General features: G+C 34.9%; 1 protein-coding gene across 1 annotated transcript; it reads left to right on the top strand.

Moving 5' to 3' along the window:
* The first annotated feature begins 5,406 nt into the window (after nucleotides 1–5,406).
* Nucleotides 5,407–17,083, top strand: LOC112056643 (odorant receptor 67c-like). Its single transcript, XM_052882190.1, has 9 exons — nucleotides 5,407–5,413; nucleotides 6,133–6,199; nucleotides 12,771–13,402; nucleotides 13,643–13,715; nucleotides 13,990–14,086; nucleotides 15,540–15,644; nucleotides 15,724–15,812; nucleotides 16,615–16,681; nucleotides 17,027–17,083. The coding sequence occupies exons 1-9, from the start codon at nucleotides 5,407–5,409 to the stop codon at nucleotides 17,081–17,083; spliced, it is 1,194 nt and encodes a 397-aa protein (XP_052738150.1).
* The last annotated feature ends 5,221 nt before the right edge of the window (nucleotides 17,084–22,304 follow it).

Below are 22,304 nucleotides of genomic sequence, written 5' to 3'. Positions count from 1 at the left end.
TGGTTACGTTTTGCATGATTGTAGTACCTACCTAGTAAGTTGTTAGCTGAAAGCCCTAACGTTTTTGTTCAATTATTATGGTTAGTTATAAAGGGTGGGGGTGGGGTGGGGGGCAAGTGACCGTTGCTTAGGTCACAGATATTTCATCTACACGGATAGTGTAAAAATTAAAATTTTTTATTTATTTGTGTAGCGAAAAAGATACTGGACCGATTTGAAAAATTATTTTACTATTGGAAAGTTGCGTTATCAGCAACTTATATATGCATTTCCCTCGTATTTATTACTAAGGTATGGAAACCTACGCGGGGTGTTTGCTAGTCCATACCTACTTAATATTATAAATGTAAAAGTGTGTGTGTCTGTCTGTCTGTCTGTCTGTTTGTCTGTTCCATCGCCATTTAGAAATTTATACTTTTAATACGAATTCCGTACATTTTGTACATTGAAAGATATTTTGAAAATTATTGTTGCAGAACAATCGATACTGAAGCCAAATATGTTTTTTTTTTGTCTGTCTGTCCGTGTTTTTTTGTTATTTGGGCATCACGCTGAAACTACTGAATGAATTCAAATGAAACTTGGCACGGTTTAAGACCATAATATGGAGAAGGTTAAAGGATACTTTTTATTGCGAAAATAAAATAAGAAGGTGGCGAAATAGGTGTTTAAAGTTTGTACGGAAAATTCTTCCCTTTTAGAGTTACAGTTTTAATTTTTTTTCATAAATCATAAAAAAATACGAAATACAATGTGATTCAAAAATGTTTAAAATCTCTTAAGTGGTGAAATAGGGCTTAAAAGTTTACATTGATTTCCACGCGGACGAAGTCGCGGGTGTCCGCTAGTATTGATATATAGTTTACCAAAATTACAATATAGCGCTCTTTTCTTGAAAAAATGATCTAATTACTCATTTACTATATTTTTTCGGATAATAGATATAAAACGAATTTTCTCAATATTTGCTTTGCCAACGACAATGAATCGTATGTAATATAATACCTACTTCACAATATTAAGTAGATATATCTATTAATGCGCAATGAATGTCCCATATACATGCAGCGTAAACCAGAAATAATGTATTGAAATAACTTAAGTGGTTTATCATATTTGCTTTATAAAATGATGACATCATTATACGAATAATTAACGTTAAAGAGGTTTTATTAACCTAAAAGCTATTATTGTTTAATATAGGCCTATTTAAGTCTATTAGCCAAATGTAATTATATTTATAGTTTATTTTAACATTGTAAAATATTTAGAACAAGCGTATCCCTGTGGTTTCATTCGCGTAGCTATAATTTCCTGGAGGAATACATAAAATATAGCCTATATGTACTTCATAATATAACTCTCATTTAGTATTTCTTTTATTCTTTTTAATATTAAGCGTAAAAGAATAACAAATACTCACTTTCTATAGCAAACGCCTCGCGGTTTCACCTGCGTTCCCTTTCTTGTAGGAATACGGGGATATAATATAGCATTCGGAAATAATATAACACTAATATAGCTTCCCAGCAGTGAAAGAATTTTCCAAATTGGTTCAGTAATTTCAGTATTCAATGCAAACAAACAAACAATCAAATGTTTTCCCTTTATATTAGTATAGATGTTACGCACAAAGATCGAAAAAGCTCCGTGAGCGGAAAAATAGCTCACAACGCGTTGTCGTCACAGCAAAACATCCATGTGACCACAAACTGTTGTGAGCTATTTTTCCGCTCACTGAGCGTTTTCGATCTTTGAGCGTAACATAGATAAAACAAAAACAATGATGATTCATAGTTAAATTTATAGTAGCTTATAGGTTCCACAGTTTCCACAGGATATACAATATTATCTGAATACTAAACAATGAAAAAATAGTTAAAAAATCTATACATTATACAGTATCCATTGATAAATTATTACTTCAGTCAGCAACATTTCATTGTATTTCATAAAACGTTCAATATATTAATAGTAGCGGAGCCGAGGAGGGGATTTTGGGATTTACTTGAGTTCAGAATGGTTGTGGAGAGTATAAAGTTTTATATTTTTTCCACAAATTTTTAACTTTCTATGTCTGAAAACTGTTAGTTTTCTATGTTTTCTTTTATTTTCTTTGTTGTTGTTTTTGTTTTGTGCAATAAAGTATAAATAAGTAAATTAAAAAAAATCTAAATTCACTTTGCTTTTAGCTTGCGGTTCTTGAGTATTTCTAATGAGTATATTACTTTTAATAAGCATTATGATGATTAACGATATTTCACACTAGAGATAGGGCAATAGTGCATCAAAACTGAGGCGGACTAATGTGCATACTTGTCTTAATTTCATTTAGTCGCTTATTATGCAACGATTTTTTTTAAACACATAATACCTCAATATTGTCTACAATGTCGAGTTGTGTGTTTAGGAAGTGTAACATATATATACATAAATATATGTATAATGTAAGTAAACACAAAATTGTGGATGTGTGCGCCCAGTGGAGTCGCTAAATTCGGATCACTTTCGCAGTGATTTTGTAGGCACGTAACAGTATAAAATAATAAATGTTAAGATGAGTTGCCCTTAACGTGCGGGCGTATATGAATAAATCATAGATTCGTGTAAATTCTCAATAATAAGCAAAGTGTTTCTCCCTACCTGCCGCGCTTGAATAAATTCCAAAAAGCCCCTTTGGACTCTCGGTGTTCTCGTACCATAATACCAGTGAAAGCGTAAAATTCGTAAATAGGTATGTTTCCAATAACTTTCGAATATACCGTAAAATATTGTATATAAAAATTTTCATTAAAATTTTGTTGAAAAATAGGTGAAGTAATTGGACAAAGGGAATTTAATTTTAGGGCTTAAGAGATTTATTGTTACATTAACATACATTTACTTCGTCTTACTTACAAGCTTTTATGTACCTTAACATTTTTACAATGCTCCGGCATTACCTACTCAACTTTTCATGAAATGAAAATTAACTTTAGATGGAAATGTCTACTAAAAACCATCAAACCTATGCGAATACGTTTTTTTTATTGTTATTACAAATTATCTTTACGATAACGTTCATTGTTCTTGTCAGACTTAAATTACTTTTATTTTTCATTGTTCAAAATACTCGTAGTATTTAATTAATGAAGCTAAGTCTCCTTTTATAAAAGTTTGATAAAAAAAATTACTCACAGACTCTATTGCTAGAAATGCTAATAAATTATTTGAATTTTGTACATGGTATGTTTTAATATTACCTACCTTCCTATACAGTAAAATAAAAGTAAGTTAATTACTGAAATAACTTATGCGGTGGCGTGCACATGCAGTTTAACTAGGGTAGGCAGTATACTAATATTGTATCTACATAATGAAAAATTTCGTCTTCAATACAGGTTCATAATACGAGTAAGTCAAGTTAGGCAGTTCATTTTTGTATATGTATAAAATATGATATAAGTTATTCCGTAGGTAGGTATCTAAGAGTACATAATAGGTTTCAAAATCCGAAACAATACGATTCTCCCTGAATTTCAAAATACCAAATACAATTCCCAGAAATTGGTTGGCCAATATAACGGGTACATTTGTATTGCAATTGCTTTAACTCTTACCAAATTGTCGGAAACATAAACACGATTCTAAGAATTTAGTAGCGAATATAAGAGCATATTATTTAATACATGCATTAGAGGTTAGAGAAAGTACTGGCTAAAGTGGTGGATTGGCTTTTTAGTTTTGACTTGGGACTCTCCGAATTTTAATAATAGGTAATTTTAAGTATACGCCTTTACTTTTTACCATTTTACGAAAAGGTAACCCAATGAATCTGTGCTGGTGAAACATGGCTTGCACTCTAAAATTTGCTTGATCGAGTCTGGTGAATATTTATGCGACATAAACGGACTTTACGATGACATTAAATTGAAGCATCGGTGATTTTGTTTGTTGAAACCTTATTTTCGACGTCTCTTTTTTCGTCCATTTTTTGCCATGTCGCATATCGCACCATCAGAGTAGAGGTAAAGTAAACAGCACTCGTCACAACAGCCACAGGGCGCCCATAGTTTTACATGCATCGTGGTATCATAAAACCACAGAATGTGTTTTATTCTGGCACTAAAGTACTTGAATACATAGCTAACCTATCCAATATACTAGCAGTAAATTTTCTACGTCTCAATCCATCGCATACCGACACATTTCGGTACGTGCGGGCTAACGCATTCGTACATCGTCTTTCGATTTTATAGTGCAATAAAATATATCCCAATGTTTGTGTAATATCTATAATTTATAGCGTAAACACTGCGCGGCGGTTGGGTTCGCGTAAGTGGCCGACAAATGTAGTATAGGCTAAGAGCTGGTGATTGCAACACTCGTGTTATTACGGCATAATGATTTTCTAACAAAGCTTTACTTGCTCACCTAGAAGAGCAAAGTGCAAAGTCTTCAGATATTTTTAGTCTTCAGCGTTTCAAGTAGGTATTAATTATAGTATTAGCACGTAATAATGTTTAACTGTTAAGCATTGGAAAACGGAAGTCGGGTGGTCAATATTTGCGCTGTCCTCAAACTTAACCTAATATCTTGCGTTTTGACTTCGGAGAATTGGAAATAGCTTGATAGGTAACTTACTAACTAAGATTTGATCAAAGGCGTTTGAAACACTTCGACGCAGAAGTCCAGACCGAAGCCTTCTTATGTCTACTACAACAGTACTGGAGAGATACTATACTTCGAGTCGTGCAATCGGATTTTCCTAACAAAGTTTGGTTATGTCAGGCACACTCACCGCTAGCATACGACCAAGTGAAGAGTTAAAAATAAAAATATCGTCGAAGCCCCATCTCTTTCGTCCCAACAAAATAAAAGAGTTAGCGGTATTTCCGCCATTGGTTTTTTTTAAATGAATATGTGCCATATCTTTTAAATATGACCAATATTACCATTCCCCTCTAACTAGTCGGGAAAGACTGTATTAGGAGTGGGTACGACAATACACGAACAAGGCGGGGATCGAACAGCCACCCCTCGGTGATGAGTCTGACCGCTCTTACCGTTGAGCTATTGTGGCTTAGGTCGAATTTTCTCTATTTCCCTTCACGAGAATATCTCGTTGGTTGCATGTTAGCGCCACAGACGATAAAGCCAAAGTGTCGCATGTGATGATTATTGTTCAACACTTTCAGTGTTCACTGATTTTTCTGTACTTTCCTCTGGTGTGGTACGAGGTCCATCGACCTCGTAACTCTTGAACACGCTAGACGTACAAGGTCAATTGACCTCGTGTCGCATCGAACGTGTTAAGATACGTCATGGAGGACATCATAGTATTACGAGTCGATATCATCTTTGTTTTTTTTTCCTTGTAAATGATGTTACGCTAATGATAGGCAAATAAGTAGTATTGCATGTATAATGACTGGTGATTGCAACATTATACCTACGTCATCATATAAAACAATTGTATGTACAGATTATTTATGTATAAACATTGAAATGCACCTAAAGAAACTGTAAAAATAATAAAAAACTGAGAAATCCATCATCTAATTTCAAATAATGAAGTTTAGTCAGAATAATATAACAATTTTTCTTCACGTAAAGGACAATCTTTTACACTGCACAATAAATATTTATTTCAGGCATAAAGGTATAATAAACAGTTAATAAATACACAGTCAAGGCTTGTTATATCTACTGTGGTCAAGGTCTTGTTGCTAATGTTTACTTACTTGTAAAATAAAAATAAAATGTTTGTTACAACTGGCACAGCATTTCAGGCGTCACAAACATTTTTTTTTTACAGTGACAGCTGTCCAAGGAATTGAAAAATGGAATACCTACTTTACTTGACAGTTGACAGTATGTTCGATCAAGTCCCAAATTAGCTTTTTGGCACACTTGGCATTACATTGGCAGTAGCTAAGCGTTTGGCAGTAAGAGTCCAGTCTACGTGTGTGGTAAAATCAACAGATAGGTAATAACATGCTTTGATTTGCGTGTACTCGTATCATCAAATGTTACGATTTTGCAGGTGATGACAGGATGTACTGAACACACAAGTAGGTATATTTTCAACCAAACAATATTCTATGTAAGTATATGTACCTAGCAGCGGTGAAGTATAGAATTTCGACGAAGGCAAGCCGTCACAAAAAAAAATCACAGTGCTTGAAACTCCGATGTTTCATACATCCATACATATATTCATATCAATTATTAAGAATAATATTGTGTGTTATCGCCGCGTTGCAACGACTTGCGGTACGGACGGCTTCAGTGTGCTCGTGCCGTCCACATCTCTTGTTGTGTAATTCTGTGGGTTACTTGGGATAGGCGGGTAGAGTGACTTGAGTGGAAAAGGGGAGTGTTAGATATCTGTCAAAGGTGCCTTCAACCTTACACACATCATTCACTAGTGCGTGAGTCCACTCAAGGTCATTCTCTGCCATTCTAGGGTCTTATTTTGGTTACAGTTTGATTTGATAATTAAGTTGTCCTGACAAATGTTGTGAACCTTTGTTCGACATTTATTTTCTTATTTTTGTAATCACTTCTGAGTCTGCTAAAATATGTATGTATGTATGGATTTTTAAAAGGTACCTAACCCATCGTCGTGATAACCTGTATGGACTCTTCGCCGCTGGTACCTAGCTACTTGTTTCAAGTATAAGAGGTTACATTATATTAGAAATAACTAACCTGCTGGACTTCGTACCACCTAAAGCTTCCATAAAATATTATTATTTACTAGCGATGATATTTGTGATTATCACAAGCTACATGTTATTCCCGTTTTCTCACGGGGACAGGAATTACGCAGGTGAAACCGCGGGGGCGTCGGCTAGTCTGGTATAAGGATAAACCTAAACAGAGAACAATTTAATGATGTCCCCACGACCTTATTCGGGCGGTAAAGTTAATAAATGGATAGGTAAGGAAGGTAAGCGGAAATAGTGCTTTCTAACAGTACAAGGAAAAACACTCTAAAATACTCACATGGCGATATTTTGTAGCCTAAATAATGTTATGGTGAAAAAGGGTGGAATAGGGAAAGAGAGATTCAAATCTCATCTATGGGAAATACGAAGTATTTTCTTGTACTATTATGTATACTATAATATTGCACAATATTTTGCTTCATCATATCAGATCATATCCAGTGCAGGGGACAGGCCTCTTGTAAGGACTTCCAAACATCACGATCCTGAACCGCCTGCATCCAGTAATCTTCTTTATCTTGATAAATGTCATTGTTAGTGAAGGAATTGAAATGGAATGGAAATAATATTTGAACTTATAAACTTATCAACTTTTAGTTTTGCATAATTTATTATTTTAGACGGAAAAAACTATCAAAATAATAATTGGACAATATTGAGTAAAAAGTTGAGAGTGATAGCCCAGTGGATATGACCTCTACCTCCGATTCCTGAGGGTGTGGGTTCGAATCCGGTCCGGGGCATGCACCTCCAACTTTTCAGTTGTGTGCATTTTAAGAAATTAAATATCACGTGTCTCAATCGGTGAAGGAAAACATCGTGAGGAAACCTGCATACCAGAGAACTATCTTAATTCTCTGCGTATGTGAAGTCTGCCAATCCGCATTGGGCCAGCGTGGTGGACTATTGGCCTTACCCCTCTCAGTCTGAGAGGAGACTCGAGCTGAGCAGTGAGCCGAATATGGGTTGATGACGACGAGTAAAAAGTAAAATATTTTTCTGCATAAGAGTAACTTCCAGACACAAAAATTTTTGTTGACATGCATTTAGCTGATACTCTTTATATAGCAGAACAAAGTTTTCACGATCAGCTACTCGTAGTACTTTATAATGTTGAAGAGTTCATTTCTTTGTTTGGTAGAACGCGCGTAGTTTTTTTTATGTGGGATAGTGCATTTAACAAGGCTATATGAATTGGAATTGATCTAAAAGTATCCTCTAAAAGTAATAAAAAAAGTTCGCGACGGCATAATCTACATTTTCATTTTAGTCAATGACGCGAACGAAGTTGCGGGAATTTGCTAGTAAATTATAATTTTAAAATACAATTAATAATCACCAATCGGAAACCAAGAAACAAACAACAATAAAAAAAGTTGCGTAAAATCAGAAAGCTCTATCTCTATGCACGGGTCCTCAGACATAATTCCAGTTATCTATGTGAACATCTCTTGACATTGTGGCTTATACCCATAACTTATCCTCTTACATAAGTTACGGGCATATCTAAGACCTAACTTTGTCAATGGCTGTATAATTCTACAGAACTACTATATAAAGATTAAGAAAGCAAAGGATCGTATATTTCCTCACCACACAATTGTAGCCTTTATCGCTTGTGTAATTTATTCAGTAATTTGCCTGAATGGAGTGGCGTAAAAAGCCATTGCAATACCTACTACAAAAAAGTGCATGCAATCACGCATACAAATACTAGGTAGACGGTTTATAAATGCATATGATTACAGTTGTTAATGAGCTAGAATATCATAAACACTAGAAATTATGACTACGGCTTCTAGGATGTAAATAAGGATTTTAAATCCTTAGCGTGTTTAGTTTCAATTATGCTACAGAATATTACACGTCACCTGTATAATAAGTACATTTTAGGCTCAAAATCACTCAGCGGGCGATGGAGCGAGCTACGCAGTATGCTTGGTTTCTCTGCATGATCGAATCAGAAATGAGGAGACACGCAGACGAACCAAAGTGACTGACACAGCTCAACGAGTAAAGAAACTGAATTGGGTAGGCTACATAGTTCGAAGAGCCGATGGACGTTGGGGTCCCAAGGTGCTGTAACGGCGAACCCGCACCGGAAAGCGCAGTGTCAATCGACAGCCCACTAGGTGGACTGAGGACATCAAGCGGGTTGCAGGAAGCCGCTGGATGCTAGCGGCTCGAGACCGCCGATCGGCTCATGCAAGAGGTATATGGCTAGCAGTGGACGTCCATCGGCTGATAATGATGATGAATAATAATGATCTTTTATTTGCAGTAGGCTCCTTAATGGGTCTACAGCACCGTCACCAGGATATTTGGAAAGTCATAGAAACTTTAGAGTGGAACCCGAAGACTAGAAGATCTTAGAGGGACGAAACTTATCTCTAAGCGCTTCTTTTTAACTTGGATTTCGTCTGAATAAGATTAGTCACGTCCGGGAAACTCGGAAGTATCTGCTAGTAGTGTTTTTTATTATAATCCTGAGAGAGATTTAAAAATACTTCAAGCATCATAATAACATAGTTACGGCCTTTAATTTAAAATCGAGTAAAACCTTTTAGGATTTTCTGTCATAAAATTTACATTAAATAAATTCTGTAAATCATCATTCAAAGTATGCTAACCGATATTGGAAGAGCATCGTGGATCTTGAGTACAAATCACAAATGTTGTAGATCTGAAACATATAACTACAAATTCCTTTAATGTTAACTTAATTTTTTTTCAGAATTTTAAATTACCTTTACTCAACCACAAATAAAGTCTGTATATACTATATGGTGATGGTTGATGATATCAAAGTTATAGAATTACAGACCGGAAAAGTGCTAGCTGGCTAAAGCTAGAATAGTACACGTTAAGCGTATTGTTACAAATAGTTATGCTAAAACAACGTATTGTGAGTATAAATTGTTACGTAAAAGTTTTCAACGAATTTAAATTTAGATGGACGAAATAAATCTGTGTAAGAAGCTTGTGATCGGCAGGTGGAAAAACATCAAAGATATTTAGTGTTTTATTTAGTACAAACATTCAACACGAACTGTTTACGTAACTGAAACAAAGATAGAGGAGTGGCGCAAGTGACCGCTGTAGGAATACTGAACTGGGATGATTATTTATTATTTTATTTAATACTCTTTATTTGTATACCACAATAAATAAAAAAAGCAAGCAAAACAGAAACATAAGAAGAAGTAAAATACGACGGCCTTTTCGCTTATTATTTGTTTAGTAAGCAATGTATGCAATAACTAATACAGAGCCGTGATAGGTCAGTGGATATTACCTCTGCGTCCTATTCCGGAGTGTGAAGGTTCGAATCCGGTCCGGGGCATGCACCTCTAACTTTTCAGTAATGTGCATTTTAATAAATTAAATATTGCGTGTCTCAAACGGTGAAGAAAAAACATCGTGAAGTAACCTGCATATCTGTGAAATTTTAATTCTCTACGAGTGTGAAGTCTGCCAATCCGTATTGAGCATACGTGGTGGACTATTGGCCTAACCTCTATCATTCTGAGAAGAGACTCGTGCGCAGCTGTGAGCCGAATAGGGTTGATAATAATGATGATGGTGATGATGCAATAACCGTCAACACATAGACACACGTAGAATATTCAAATCCTTTTTCAGTTTTACATTTTTGGACGTAAAACTGGATATTTGCTACTGATGTCTGGTATATTATTTACTATAGGTACATATAATTAGTAAAGATATTGATTGGTTCTATTATGTACTTTTCCAGTAAGTATAATGTACGCGGCTACGCGCGTTTAGTATTATTCGTATATAGCAAAAAATACATAAAAATACCATCACCAACGTCATAAGTAAATACTGATGGTATGGTTGCATTTAAAAAAAATGTTCGTTTTTCTAAAATACTGTTTGATAATATTCATAGACCAGAATACACTTTATTTCTTGTAAAAAAGTTGTCAACCCTAGAGCGAATGAACGACGCATGACGTCACGTTTCGTTTTTTCAAGTTTGCATCTGGCTTCATCGAATTATAAGACGTTGTCACGTTAAAAAATGTTGTAAGGACAACAAATTCTATTAAAAGTAAATTGTAATGAAACTTCGTATCTCAAAAATTACTGGATCACTTCATTTTATTAGACCCTTGGGACTATGCAACAGCATTTCCGCGTACGTTATTGGTAGTCTACGTTGAATGCGTAAATTTCCGAGCGGGAGCTATTTATTTTTATATCAAGCAATGATAGTACGTGGGCGTTGCTTTATGTGCAATGAAACACTTTTTCCGATCTATCACAATAAACATAATAAAACTATCGAAGATATACCGAAGGCTCTCTAAAGTTATCTCAGCTACGTTTAAAAATGTGCATTGCTTATTTTAAATTCTTATTGCATTCCGAAAATTTGTTTAGAGTAGAAATTGCATAACTTTTAAATCAATAATATAAATAGGTAAGATTTGATGTTTTGTTTTTATTACATAAACTCCGACAATACTAGACCGATTTTAAAAAAAAAAAACATCAATGCAATATCATTGAGTATCATCATCATCATCATCATCGTCTCAGAAAATGGACGTCCACTTCAAGACGTAGACCTTTTGTAGGGACTTCAAAACATCACGAACCGCCTGCATCCAGAGAATCCCTGCGACTTGCTTGATGTCGTCAGTCCACCTGGTGGGGGTCTAGCACTTTGGGACCCCAACGTCCATAGGCTCTTCGAACTGTGTGCGACTGGTGGAGCTATGTCGGTGACTTTGAAACAGTGAGGTGTCCACTAGATTAATAAATATAACTCACATGCACGTCCAATTTACCTTAGCCAATAAGTGAACAAACTGCTTTGCTTCGAGTTAATAGCTCTCTTACCAATTCTTCGTAACTACTGTATTAACAGAGCAACTCAATTAAGGTAGCAGCGCTATCTTAAGAATAGCTAGTATTTACTTGGTTTTACGACTCGTTTGTGTGTAGGTATTGTTTGTGTAATTGTGTTAATACAACGAGCAAATTGATATTAGGTATTATTTAGGTACTTACCTATTATTTCAATTCTTAAAAAAAATCTTTTAAAAATTGTCTTTAACATAAATATGATATCAGGTCAGGATTAAATTTTTAAACTAAAAGTATACATAGGTAAATATGTCGACAGGCGAAACCGCGGGGCGGCTGTTTGTTTTGTATAAAGTTGTAAGGATGGATAACCGAATCAATCAAAGAGCTGGCAATCCATTAAGCGGTGCCTCCGGTATTGCATGTCCATGACCGTTTGCCTAAGACAAAATCTTCTATCAAAAATAATGCACTTACTCGTAAGTAGTGTTTTATTATCAACATAATAATATAATAAACTAGCGGATGCCCGCGACTTCGCCCGCGTGAAATTTAGTTTTTCACAAATCCCTCGGGAACCATTGTTTTTTTCGGGATACTTCTATAATGTATAAATATGCCCAGATACTGGAAAACACCCATGTTCATCACACGAATATTTTCTAGTTGTGGGAATCAAACCCACAGTCGTGGATGCAGAGAGCAGGGTCACTACCCACTGCGCCACGCGACCGTCAATAAAATTCTCAATATTATAATATATAATATTAGATGCAAGGATATTATCTAAGAGGCTGTATAAATGATTAAAATCTTTGCCCGATGCTGCATCGGAAAATTTACATACGAGTACTTAAGTTGTAAAGTTAACTGTAAGATTGGATACTTATAAAATATAGCATTCATGTTTAGAAATTTCTTATTTCGAAAAAGTATATTCTCTAATAAATAAGTATCAAAGAAAAATTAAATGTAAAATTGAAATAAGATTTAAGTAGTATTTTAATAGCATAAAACAATCCTATTAAGTTAAATACACGTTACGATTGAAAACTACAGTAAACAAACAATTTTGTACCAGCCATTTAATACGTAGTTAGTGTTAAAAATTTAAACACAGTATTAAGTAATTAAATTGAAGTAATTAAGACATTATTCGGTAATCATAAAAAGGGGTTTCAAAAAACTTACTGCTACATTTGTACATGTAACTGGTAGAGGAAAGAACGACTTAATAATGTCTGGAAAGAATTTAGAAACAGAATTATTCGCGCAGGCTATACAGAGAGTGCAAAAAAACTTGAAATTCTTAGACTTAAAGCTAGATGAGGGTAGCAGGAGAAAAAGCATTTGGGAGAGTATTCGTTTCAAATGGCATTTTTGGTTTAACATGTTCCTATTAAATGTTGCCACAGTCGGAGAGACTGCTTGGCTTGTGAAAGGAATATCCACAGGGAAATCTTTCATAGAGTTATGCTATCAAGCCCCTTGTCTAACTCTGTGCATTGTTTGCGACATTCAATGCGCATATTTTGTCAAACACACACACAGAATCCTAGATCTCGTTGAATCTATACGCACTCTTCAATCTATGTCGGCAACGTTAACAGAATCTGATGAGATACTTTTGAAGAGTCAAGTCAATATGTTTAACATGGTTTTGAATGTACTGACAGTCACAAAAGTTTTAGCTATATCTTCGTTTGGGTTGATCCCGTTTTTGACTCTGTATTTATCGTACCATCGCACTGGTGAAATGGAATTCGTGTTGCCTTTCTTTATAATATATCCTTTTGATGCAACTGTTATTAATTTCTGGCCTATTGCCTATGTTCACCAGATATGGGCAGGTAAGCCTCATAAACATCGCTTGACTTTAATATTTGGCAGGGACGTAGTTTATAGTTAGTGGACGTCCGTCCATCCGTTTCAGTCTTTAGATATTTTTTTCTTTATTTCAGCTCTATTGGCATGCCTTATCTTATTGACTCCAAGTTACCTATGTTACGCCTGCTCTACATTTATAATTTTTCAATTTCATTTGCTTAGAAATTATTTGAAAAAGATAATACCTTATGAAAATAATTTAGACACGTATTTTCTAAACGAGGAAATGAAGATTAACTTTAAGAAGATTATTCACCGTCACAGAAAATTAATAAAGTAAGTCAATTTATTTTATGCTTTCGTTTTTGTGAATTTTTTTATAATATTAGTATAGATATTTATATATTTTGGACCCTTATTACATTATATGTACTATTTATTATGTATTACAAAATTAATATAGCTTATATTAAATGTCATATGAGTCACCTACCCTATTGTACTTAATAATTACTAATTAATTTTCCTATGTATGTGCAATATAGTTTTCCTTGAAACTCATTTAGATATAACATTTCACTGATATTTTGTAATTAATGAAATATTTTAGGTGCGTGGACGAAATGAAAGAAGTGTACTCTGAATCGAATTTGTTCAACGCTGTAATTAGTTCAATACTTATATGCTTCACCGGTTTTAACGCAATGGTATGCAAACTTTTACAATTTTTGGAGCTGACAGCCTCTGTGGCGCAGTGGTATGCACGATGGACTTACCAAACGCAGGTCCTGGGTACGATCCCCGGCTGGGCCGATTGAGATTTTCTTAATTGGTGCTGGTAGGTGGCTTCAGCCGTGGCAAGCTACCACCCTACCGGCATTCCTTACGATGTCGTGTAGAAACCGAAAGGGGAGTGGATTTTCATCCTCCTTCAACAAGTTATCACGCTTCCGTCTTAGATTGCATCATCACTTACCATCAGGTGAGATTGTAGTCAAGAACTAAATTGTAAAGAATTAAAAAAACAGAGGTTGTTCCATGATATAATTACACACTAATATACAAGGTAAGATTTTATACGAGTAAGAATTCCTTTTCAAAACATTTTAAATAACAATTAGCTGAATGAAGTTAAGAGAATACAATTTTAGTTTAATGTTATTAAATACTCATCGCTAACTGCCTAATTTGGTTAAGATGGCGCGTAGGATCTCCAAAGTAATGGCATTTGAATAAATTGTGCTCCTTCCAACTTACATAACAGAGGACACAGTCTAGCGCTATTTGTCCTAAAAATTGTTTATAAAGTTTCTTTTCTATTTCTTAAATCAACTCGTACTATTTTTTTTTACGTTAACTTAATAATAATAATAATAATAATAGCCTTTTATTCAGATTATTAATTTTTACAAACTAAAAACATAAACGAAAGATTTATGAGTGTAGTAGCTGTTTCTTGGTTATTTTTTGGAAATCTGTTTGCCAATCGGCAAAGGCCTCCTCCAACCTCTTCCATTCCTGTCTATCTTCAGCCACTCCATTCCACGTCACGCCTGCTACTTGTCTGATGTCGTCGTCCCATCTTTTTTGTGGTCTACCTCTTCTTCTTTTTCCTTCTCTGGGGTACCATTGTGTCACAAATTTGCTCCATTTGTCTTTTCCTCTTATTGTGTGCCCTGCCCACCGCCATTTGAGCCTTTTGATTTTGTTTGTTATATCTATGGTTTTGGTTTTGTTTCTTATGACAATTTTTTTTACGTTAACTTATCATAATACAAATCATGCCCACGTGAAATGGTGACAAGAATACTGGATGCATTTCCGCGCTGGACAGCCAGGCTGATCCTTTGCGCAAAAAATGATCCAGCCCTTCTGTCACCAGTCGAGGCAACTAACCGCGGTGAAATTATAAAGTAAATATGTTCATATAGCTTAGCAAGTTCGTTGATGAGTTACCCATGATATGCGGGCGACGTGGGGAAAGGACTGCGCGGGTGTGAATTCGAGCGCGCGGGGGGCAGAGGGAAGGGCTGCTCCGGTATGAAGTCGTGCGAGCGGGGCATCGGGAGTATTACGAACGAATTTGCCAAGCTATAAATATCTATGTTAGTTTTTATTAATCTACAAGTTCACGGTCGTGCTAATTAAATTGCTTTTCAGACTATCGATGATTTAGCTTTGGCGGTGCCTTTCTTGCCCTTTCTCTTGATGGACTTGTTACAAATATTTTTCATTTGTTATTACGGTGACATGATAATGAGATACGTAAGTATGATAAATGATTTTGAGATTTGGTATATAGTTATTTTTAATTCGAATTAACATTATATAATATAATTTTCAGAGTACAAGTATCAGTGATGCGGTGTACGAATGCCAGTGGTACAGAGCAGAAGCGGCAATCGTTAAGGATTTTCTTTTCCTTTCCTTGAGGTCATACCTTTCTATTTTTTTTAATCTCTACAAGTTAGCCCTTGGCTACAATCTCACCTGATGGTAAATGATGATTCAGTCTAAGATGGAAGTGGGCTAACTTGTTAGGAGGAGGATGAAAATCCACACCCCTTTTCGGTTTCTACACGACAACGTACTGGAAGGTACTTTTACGAACTTTGGCGGTACGTCTTTGCCGGTAGGGTGGTAACTAGCCACGGCCGAAGCCTCCTATCAGCCAATTGTAATAAATGTCTTCCAAGAAATTTACTGCCTACCAGTGTGAAGTATGTGATTGGTGATGTTAATTCCGTTGGTCTCGTTCATAATAATAATTATTATCATTAATTTGATTGATACATTTATACACCACCCTAACACCGTAGCTCAGAGTAGCGTGGTGGTTATAAGCTTTTTTTTTTTTCGTGTTGAGTAAGTGCCGATGGCTCCAAGTGGGACCACTACGGCGTCACCGGGGGGTTTGGGCGAGCGCAGAAGCATCGCCTGATGTGACCCGAAGGCTGAAATAAAGATAGAGGACGGAACGAATCTCTAAGGGCGTCTCCTATGAGACTCGGACCTCGACTTAGAGGGCCATTCCGGAAGGTGTAACCGTGACCTGAGTGAATCAGTCCGGACGCCCCAGAGATCGTGAGTTAGAAAACCCACGTCCGGGTGACGTTAGATATCGGGGATGGATATAAGCTCTACATCTCTCTTCTGTAAGGAGAAAGGCGTGAATACAGTAGGACATTAAAATATTTTGATGATGACGATGACTCATATATTTATATTTTTACAGAGCTCAAAAACCATGCCATCTTACAGCGCTGCGGTTTACTGATATCAGTCTTAGAACGTTTACCAGAGTAAGTCCCTAGTCTTATAGCATGATGGATATACCCAGTTTCATCATCATCATTATCAATCCATATTCGGCTCACTGCAGAGCTCGAGTCTCCTCTCAGAATGGGAGGGGTTGGGCCAATAGTTCACCACGCTGGCCCAATGCGGATAAGCAGACTTCACACACGCAGAGAATTAACAAAATTCACAGGTATGCAGGTTTCCTGATGATGTAGGTTTGAACCTACGCCCTCCTCCGCCCTCGAAGGCAGAGGTCATATCCACTGGTCTATCACGGCTCTGTATATTATATACCTGTATATATATTGTATGTATATATGTACTAATGCATACATTTTTGTTTTCAGATATTAAGTACTTCTTGGTCATATTTTGCATTACTGAAATCCATGTATCGCAGTTAAGGAACTTAAATAACGAGTAATTACGAGTATGTACCTAGTTGTTGGGGATACCTACATAACAATCCATTATGTACTAGATATGTATGTTTAATCATGGATAGCTAAATATGCTTTATGTTCTGTGTATTTTAACACTACTTTCAAACTATACAGTACATTACATTAATTGTAGCACCAATTACTGTTATATAGTAATATGGTTTATTAAATATGTTTATTTTTAAAAATATATGTTTTTGTCGCGGTATCTGAGAAAGGTATATAAAGATAAATGTATGAAGCAAAATCTTATCTATAAATGTGCAATTTTATTCAAATCAATATCAGTGGCTTGAACTTCATACATACATTAAAGTACTGCATAACCTAAGTGTTGTTTTTTTAATGGTTATTAAATAAAGATTTTCCCGGTTTGGTTACTTTTTCTTACTAGTGCATTCCCTGATCGTGAAACTTATACGCACCACTGATCGATATAACCATTTTCGTAGATATACCTAAATCAATATGGTGCTCGTAGATAATGTGCACTAATGTATATCAAATCTTATAGACATGATTCATTCTTATCTACAAAACACTTATTAAGATCATAAAGATGTTGTATCGTAAATATTTTGATGATCACTGTAAGAGGTAGTGATTAGCATAATTTATAGCACACTCGGGCGATGCTAAGCGAAGGCAAATATAAACAGTTTGAAAAATTATCTCATAACGTGCGTATAGCGTCTAAGGCGCAGTCATTAACGTTGGCTTGATGGATGTTTGTTTATTAATTACTAACTCTTTGTTAATATTATTATAGTAGGTATATAAATCTGCTGAAAATATTTTTGTGTTTAAATATTTTGAGTTTATATTTTGAGTTGACTTAGTTATAGTGTTATTAATGATTCCTTTAAGAAAATTACTACTATATAAAATGTGTTACTTATATTTCAGTGATTAATAAATTAACAATAAAGTCACGTATATGAGTTTATTTCTAAGTTTTATCCCGAAGACAAGTTTTTGATTTGAACATTTACGGTTTTTTGGATTCCATTACGTGTCAAAATACGTGGTAAAAGCGACAAAACATCTTTATATCTTCAATATATTTATATCTTCAAAATATCTATTAGAAGTTGCAGATTTGAGTGTTTGCTATTAACTTGATTTCATATCAAACAGACAGACGAATAACAAACTAACTTATGGCTTTTGGTTTTTTCGTTCTATAAAATCAGGAACCCTAAAAAAATTAAATTAAAATTTTATTATACTCCGAAAGATAACTAAGATGGCCTCGTAATATTATCTATTAATTAATAATAGTTTACATCGGACGAACAACAAACTAACCTATGGCTTTCGTTTTTTCATCTACAAAATCCGGAACCCTAAAAAAATTAAATTAAAATTTTATTATCCTCCGAAAGATACTAAGATGGCCTCGTAATATTATCTATTAATTAATAATAGTTTACATCGGACGAACAACAAACTAACCTATGGCTTTCGTTTTTTCGTCCTACAAAATCCGGAACCCTAAAAAAATTAAATTAAAATTTTATTATCCTCCGAAAGATACTAAGATGGCCTCGTAATATTATCTATTAATTAATAATAGTTTACATCAAAGGTGGAGGGTGTGTTATCTGTAATTAGGAGGGGCGTGTCTAAATTGCCGTAACAATATATCATGTGTACGTGAATCACTATGCTGTAATTGGAAACCTTAAGAGCATTTTCGCATGAGGCTGTTTTACATTGCATATAAATTGTTCTGTTTTTGTCGCCTCGCCGCGTTTGGAGTTACGTGTTTATTTTGGTTTGCATATTTTATTCGAGCGTTCAACATAATTTATCGTGCAATTTACGCATCTCGTAGGTGATAGTGTCAAAATTAAGTTATTACTCGAGAGGGGATGATTTTTTATTCCGTTTAATGCTTATTTCGTTTGCAATAGTTACCTACCACTTTTTTCTTTAAAATATTTTAATATTTATCTTTCTAAATTACAGGAGTAGATAGGTATATGGAGCTTTTGTATACGGCCTTTTTTACTCGGCTGAATATTGAAGTATCTATCTATGATTTCAGAATAGCTGTGTTTCCTCGAATTTTTTGAAAATTTTAGTCTGTTTATCTGTGCTAATCTTTGGAACAGACTTTTAATGGGACTTTCACTAAAATATCATGTGTACGTGAATCACTATGCTGTAATTGGAAACCTTAAGAGCATTTTCGCATGAGGCTGTTTTACATTGCATATAAATTGCTCTGTTTTTGTCGCCTCGCCGCTTTTGGAGTTACGTGTTTATTTTGGTTTGCATATTTTATTCGAGCGTTCAACATAATTTATTGTGCAATTTACGCATCCCGTAGGTGATAGTGTCAAAATTAAGTTATTACTCGTGAGGATATTTTTATTCCGTTTATTGCTTACTATAGCGCACGCCCGCGTGGAAATCAATGTTAACTTTCAACCCCTTTTTCATCACTTTAGAGGTTGAATTTTAAAAATTCTTGAATCATTATATATTTCGTATTTTTTTTTATGGTATGAACAAATTTTTCAAACTGTAACTCTAAAAATGAAGGACTTTCCATACAAACGTTCATCCCCTATTTTACCCTTAGTGGTAGAATATATCAGAAACCCTTTTTAAGGGATGCCTACGTCATACTTGGTTTATGCATGCAAAGTCTCAGCCCTTCATCCCCTATTTTATCCCCTTGGGGGTAGAATTGATCAAAATCCTTTTTTAACAGATGTTTATGTCATAACATCTACCTGCATGCCAAATTTCAGCCTGATTCGTTCAGTAGTTTAAGCTGTGCGTTGATAGACCACTATGTCAGTCAGTCACCTTTGAGTTATTTAAGTTACTGTTAAATTGTAAAATACGTTAGTTTATAATCTCACTCGCAATATTGTAATCTGTCGATATATTGTGAACTGAACATACTGATTATAATTTAACGTGTTATTTTCGGTATATAATCTATCGAAGTGAAACCGAGTAGTGCGGAGGACGATACGACACGATATTCCGATATTTAGTATTCTCTGACATACATATAATTTATGTTCCCATTTCAAGTCCAAACAAATCATAGTTAATCCTAATCGCTTGAGTACCCATTGCTGTTTATCATAACAATTTTGTAAGGAGGGCAATTTAGCTAAAGAGCGTCTGCTCTTATCTTGACATGCGGTAACGTAATAAGGTCAATGTTATTTAAGAAACTGTTTAACATACTGTCTTTCTTTTAGTTTTTTTGTAAGAAGTTTTCATAAATCCCTTGAGGGTTGTAAGACCAATTGAACACTGAATTTTTCTGGTTGGAGTTAGAGTTCAATTAAAAGACTGACTCACGTTTTATCTATGTATACACAGTCATCATCATTATCAACCCATATTCGGCTCACTGCTAAGCTCGAGTCTACTCTCAGAATGAAAGGGGTTAGGCCAATAATTTACCACGCTGGCCCAATGCAGATTGGCAGACTTCACACACGCAGGGATTTAAGAAAATTCTCTGCAGATTTCCTCACGATGTTTTCCTTTACCGTTTGAGACACGTGATATTTGATTTCTTAAAATGCACATAACTGAAAAGTTGGAGGTGCATGCCCCGGATTCGAAAGCAGAGATCGTATCCAGTGGGCTATCACGGCTTTTATACTATAACACAGTCGCTATAGGTAGATTAAGAAAAAAGGAAAAAGTTTTTCAAATAATCTTGTTGTACAGTAAATAAGTGAACATTTACGTTTCCAAAGAGCCATTTATTTTAATTTAATACGGAGTGCGCTCATTTTGGGTCGACCGTTAACCTCGGCTGCCTGATCCTTTAATCAAATCCTATTTTCCCGTAAATGAAGCGGTGAATTGAATGATATTGTGCCTTTTTGAATAAATGGCTTAAAAAAACAAGTACTTACTGCGAAGAATGAGAGGACACTGAACGTTATTTAAATAAAGGACGTAATGTTCTTTTTGTTTTACCATTTAAATAGCTATTGTTCACCACTTTGCTGATTTATTCTATCCCTCAGGAACAATACTTTTTTTCTGTATAAACGGCATCTGTATCTTATAAGCAGCAAGATGATTGTTTCTATTAGTTGAGTCAATAATCCATTTTCCTTGGAAGTCCTCAAGATTTTGATGATTTTGAAGTTAAGTTTATTTTTTGATATTAGGTATATTTGTTTACGAACGTGAAAACGTAACTAAAAAACAAACACGCATTTGTAATATTGCAATGAATCACGAGTACTTATTCTTCAATATACATATTTTTCATCATCAAGGATTGAATTGAATAAACTTTATTGCTTTTCTCTCTGGAGTGGATAGTTTTTGTTTTCTACCAACCACTTAAAATATAAAGAAGATAAAGAAAAGGAGGTTGTTGAGCAATTTGAAGGATACTTTTTATCCCGAAAAAAAACTGAATTGTGAAAAAAGACACGAAAGATAGAGACAAATAAATATAATTTCGATGACAATTGTCGGTAATAATATAAGCAGTTAATTAGTTAGTACCGGGCGCGGCCGTCTCTGCCGCGTGCCAAATATTTAGGATTCCGGAAAGTGTACTCACAGTACAGGCGGCAGTCACAGACAATAATAAAATAAACATCTCAAATGACCATTCATTGTACGAAGCAGTAAATTTGATGATTTACAGCGCACTCAAGATATCTTGAATGCTATCGATTGTTGAATGCTAGGATTAGACGTGTTTTCGACTTAAATATACTCGTACTGCGAGAGGTCATAGACCTGCCTGTTCATTTAGGCTTACGTAATAAAGTCGAACTGCCCGAAATGGAATCAATAAATTTATAAATAAATTGAAGTATCTATCTATGATTTCAGAATAGCTGTGTTCCTCGAACTTTTTGAAAATTTTAGTCTGTTTATGTGCTAATCTTTGGAACAGACTTTTAATGGGACTTTCACTAAAAGATCGAAGCCATTATTGAGCAACATATAAGCTACTTTTTATCCCAGAAACATTAATAGTGCTGGACATTTGTAAAAAAAAGAATTTTACGCGGACCAAGTCGTGGGAAGCCGCTAGTGTTACATATGCATAATGCAAGCACTTTATATTATAAATAATATTTTTATTACTTATCTAAAAGCTTCCGTGTCCGATTGATCTATTTCCAGATATCGTAGAGTATTACAATGTAATACTTACTCAGTAAAATAC

This window comes from Bicyclus anynana, chromosome 6 (genome assembly GCF_947172395.1).
Source record: "Bicyclus anynana chromosome 6, ilBicAnyn1.1, whole genome shotgun sequence".
NCBI lineage: Eukaryota > Metazoa > Arthropoda > Insecta > Lepidoptera > Nymphalidae > Bicyclus > Bicyclus anynana.
Note: the sequence above shows the minus strand (reverse complement) of the source record. Positions and strands in the feature narration are given on the sequence as shown.

What these genes read in the sequence shown, in the direction of transcription:
- LOC112056643 (XM_052882190.1), top strand. An exon ending in CATACATCCATACATATATT is followed by an intron (nt 6,200 to 12,770) that starts CATATCAATTAT and finishes TGTAACTGGTAG; the next exon opens with AGGAAAGAACGACTTAATAA. An exon ending in TGTTCACCAGATATGGGCAG is followed by an intron (nt 13,403 to 13,642) that starts GTAAGCCTCATA and finishes AAAATAATTTAG; the next exon opens with ACACGTATTTTCTAAACGAG.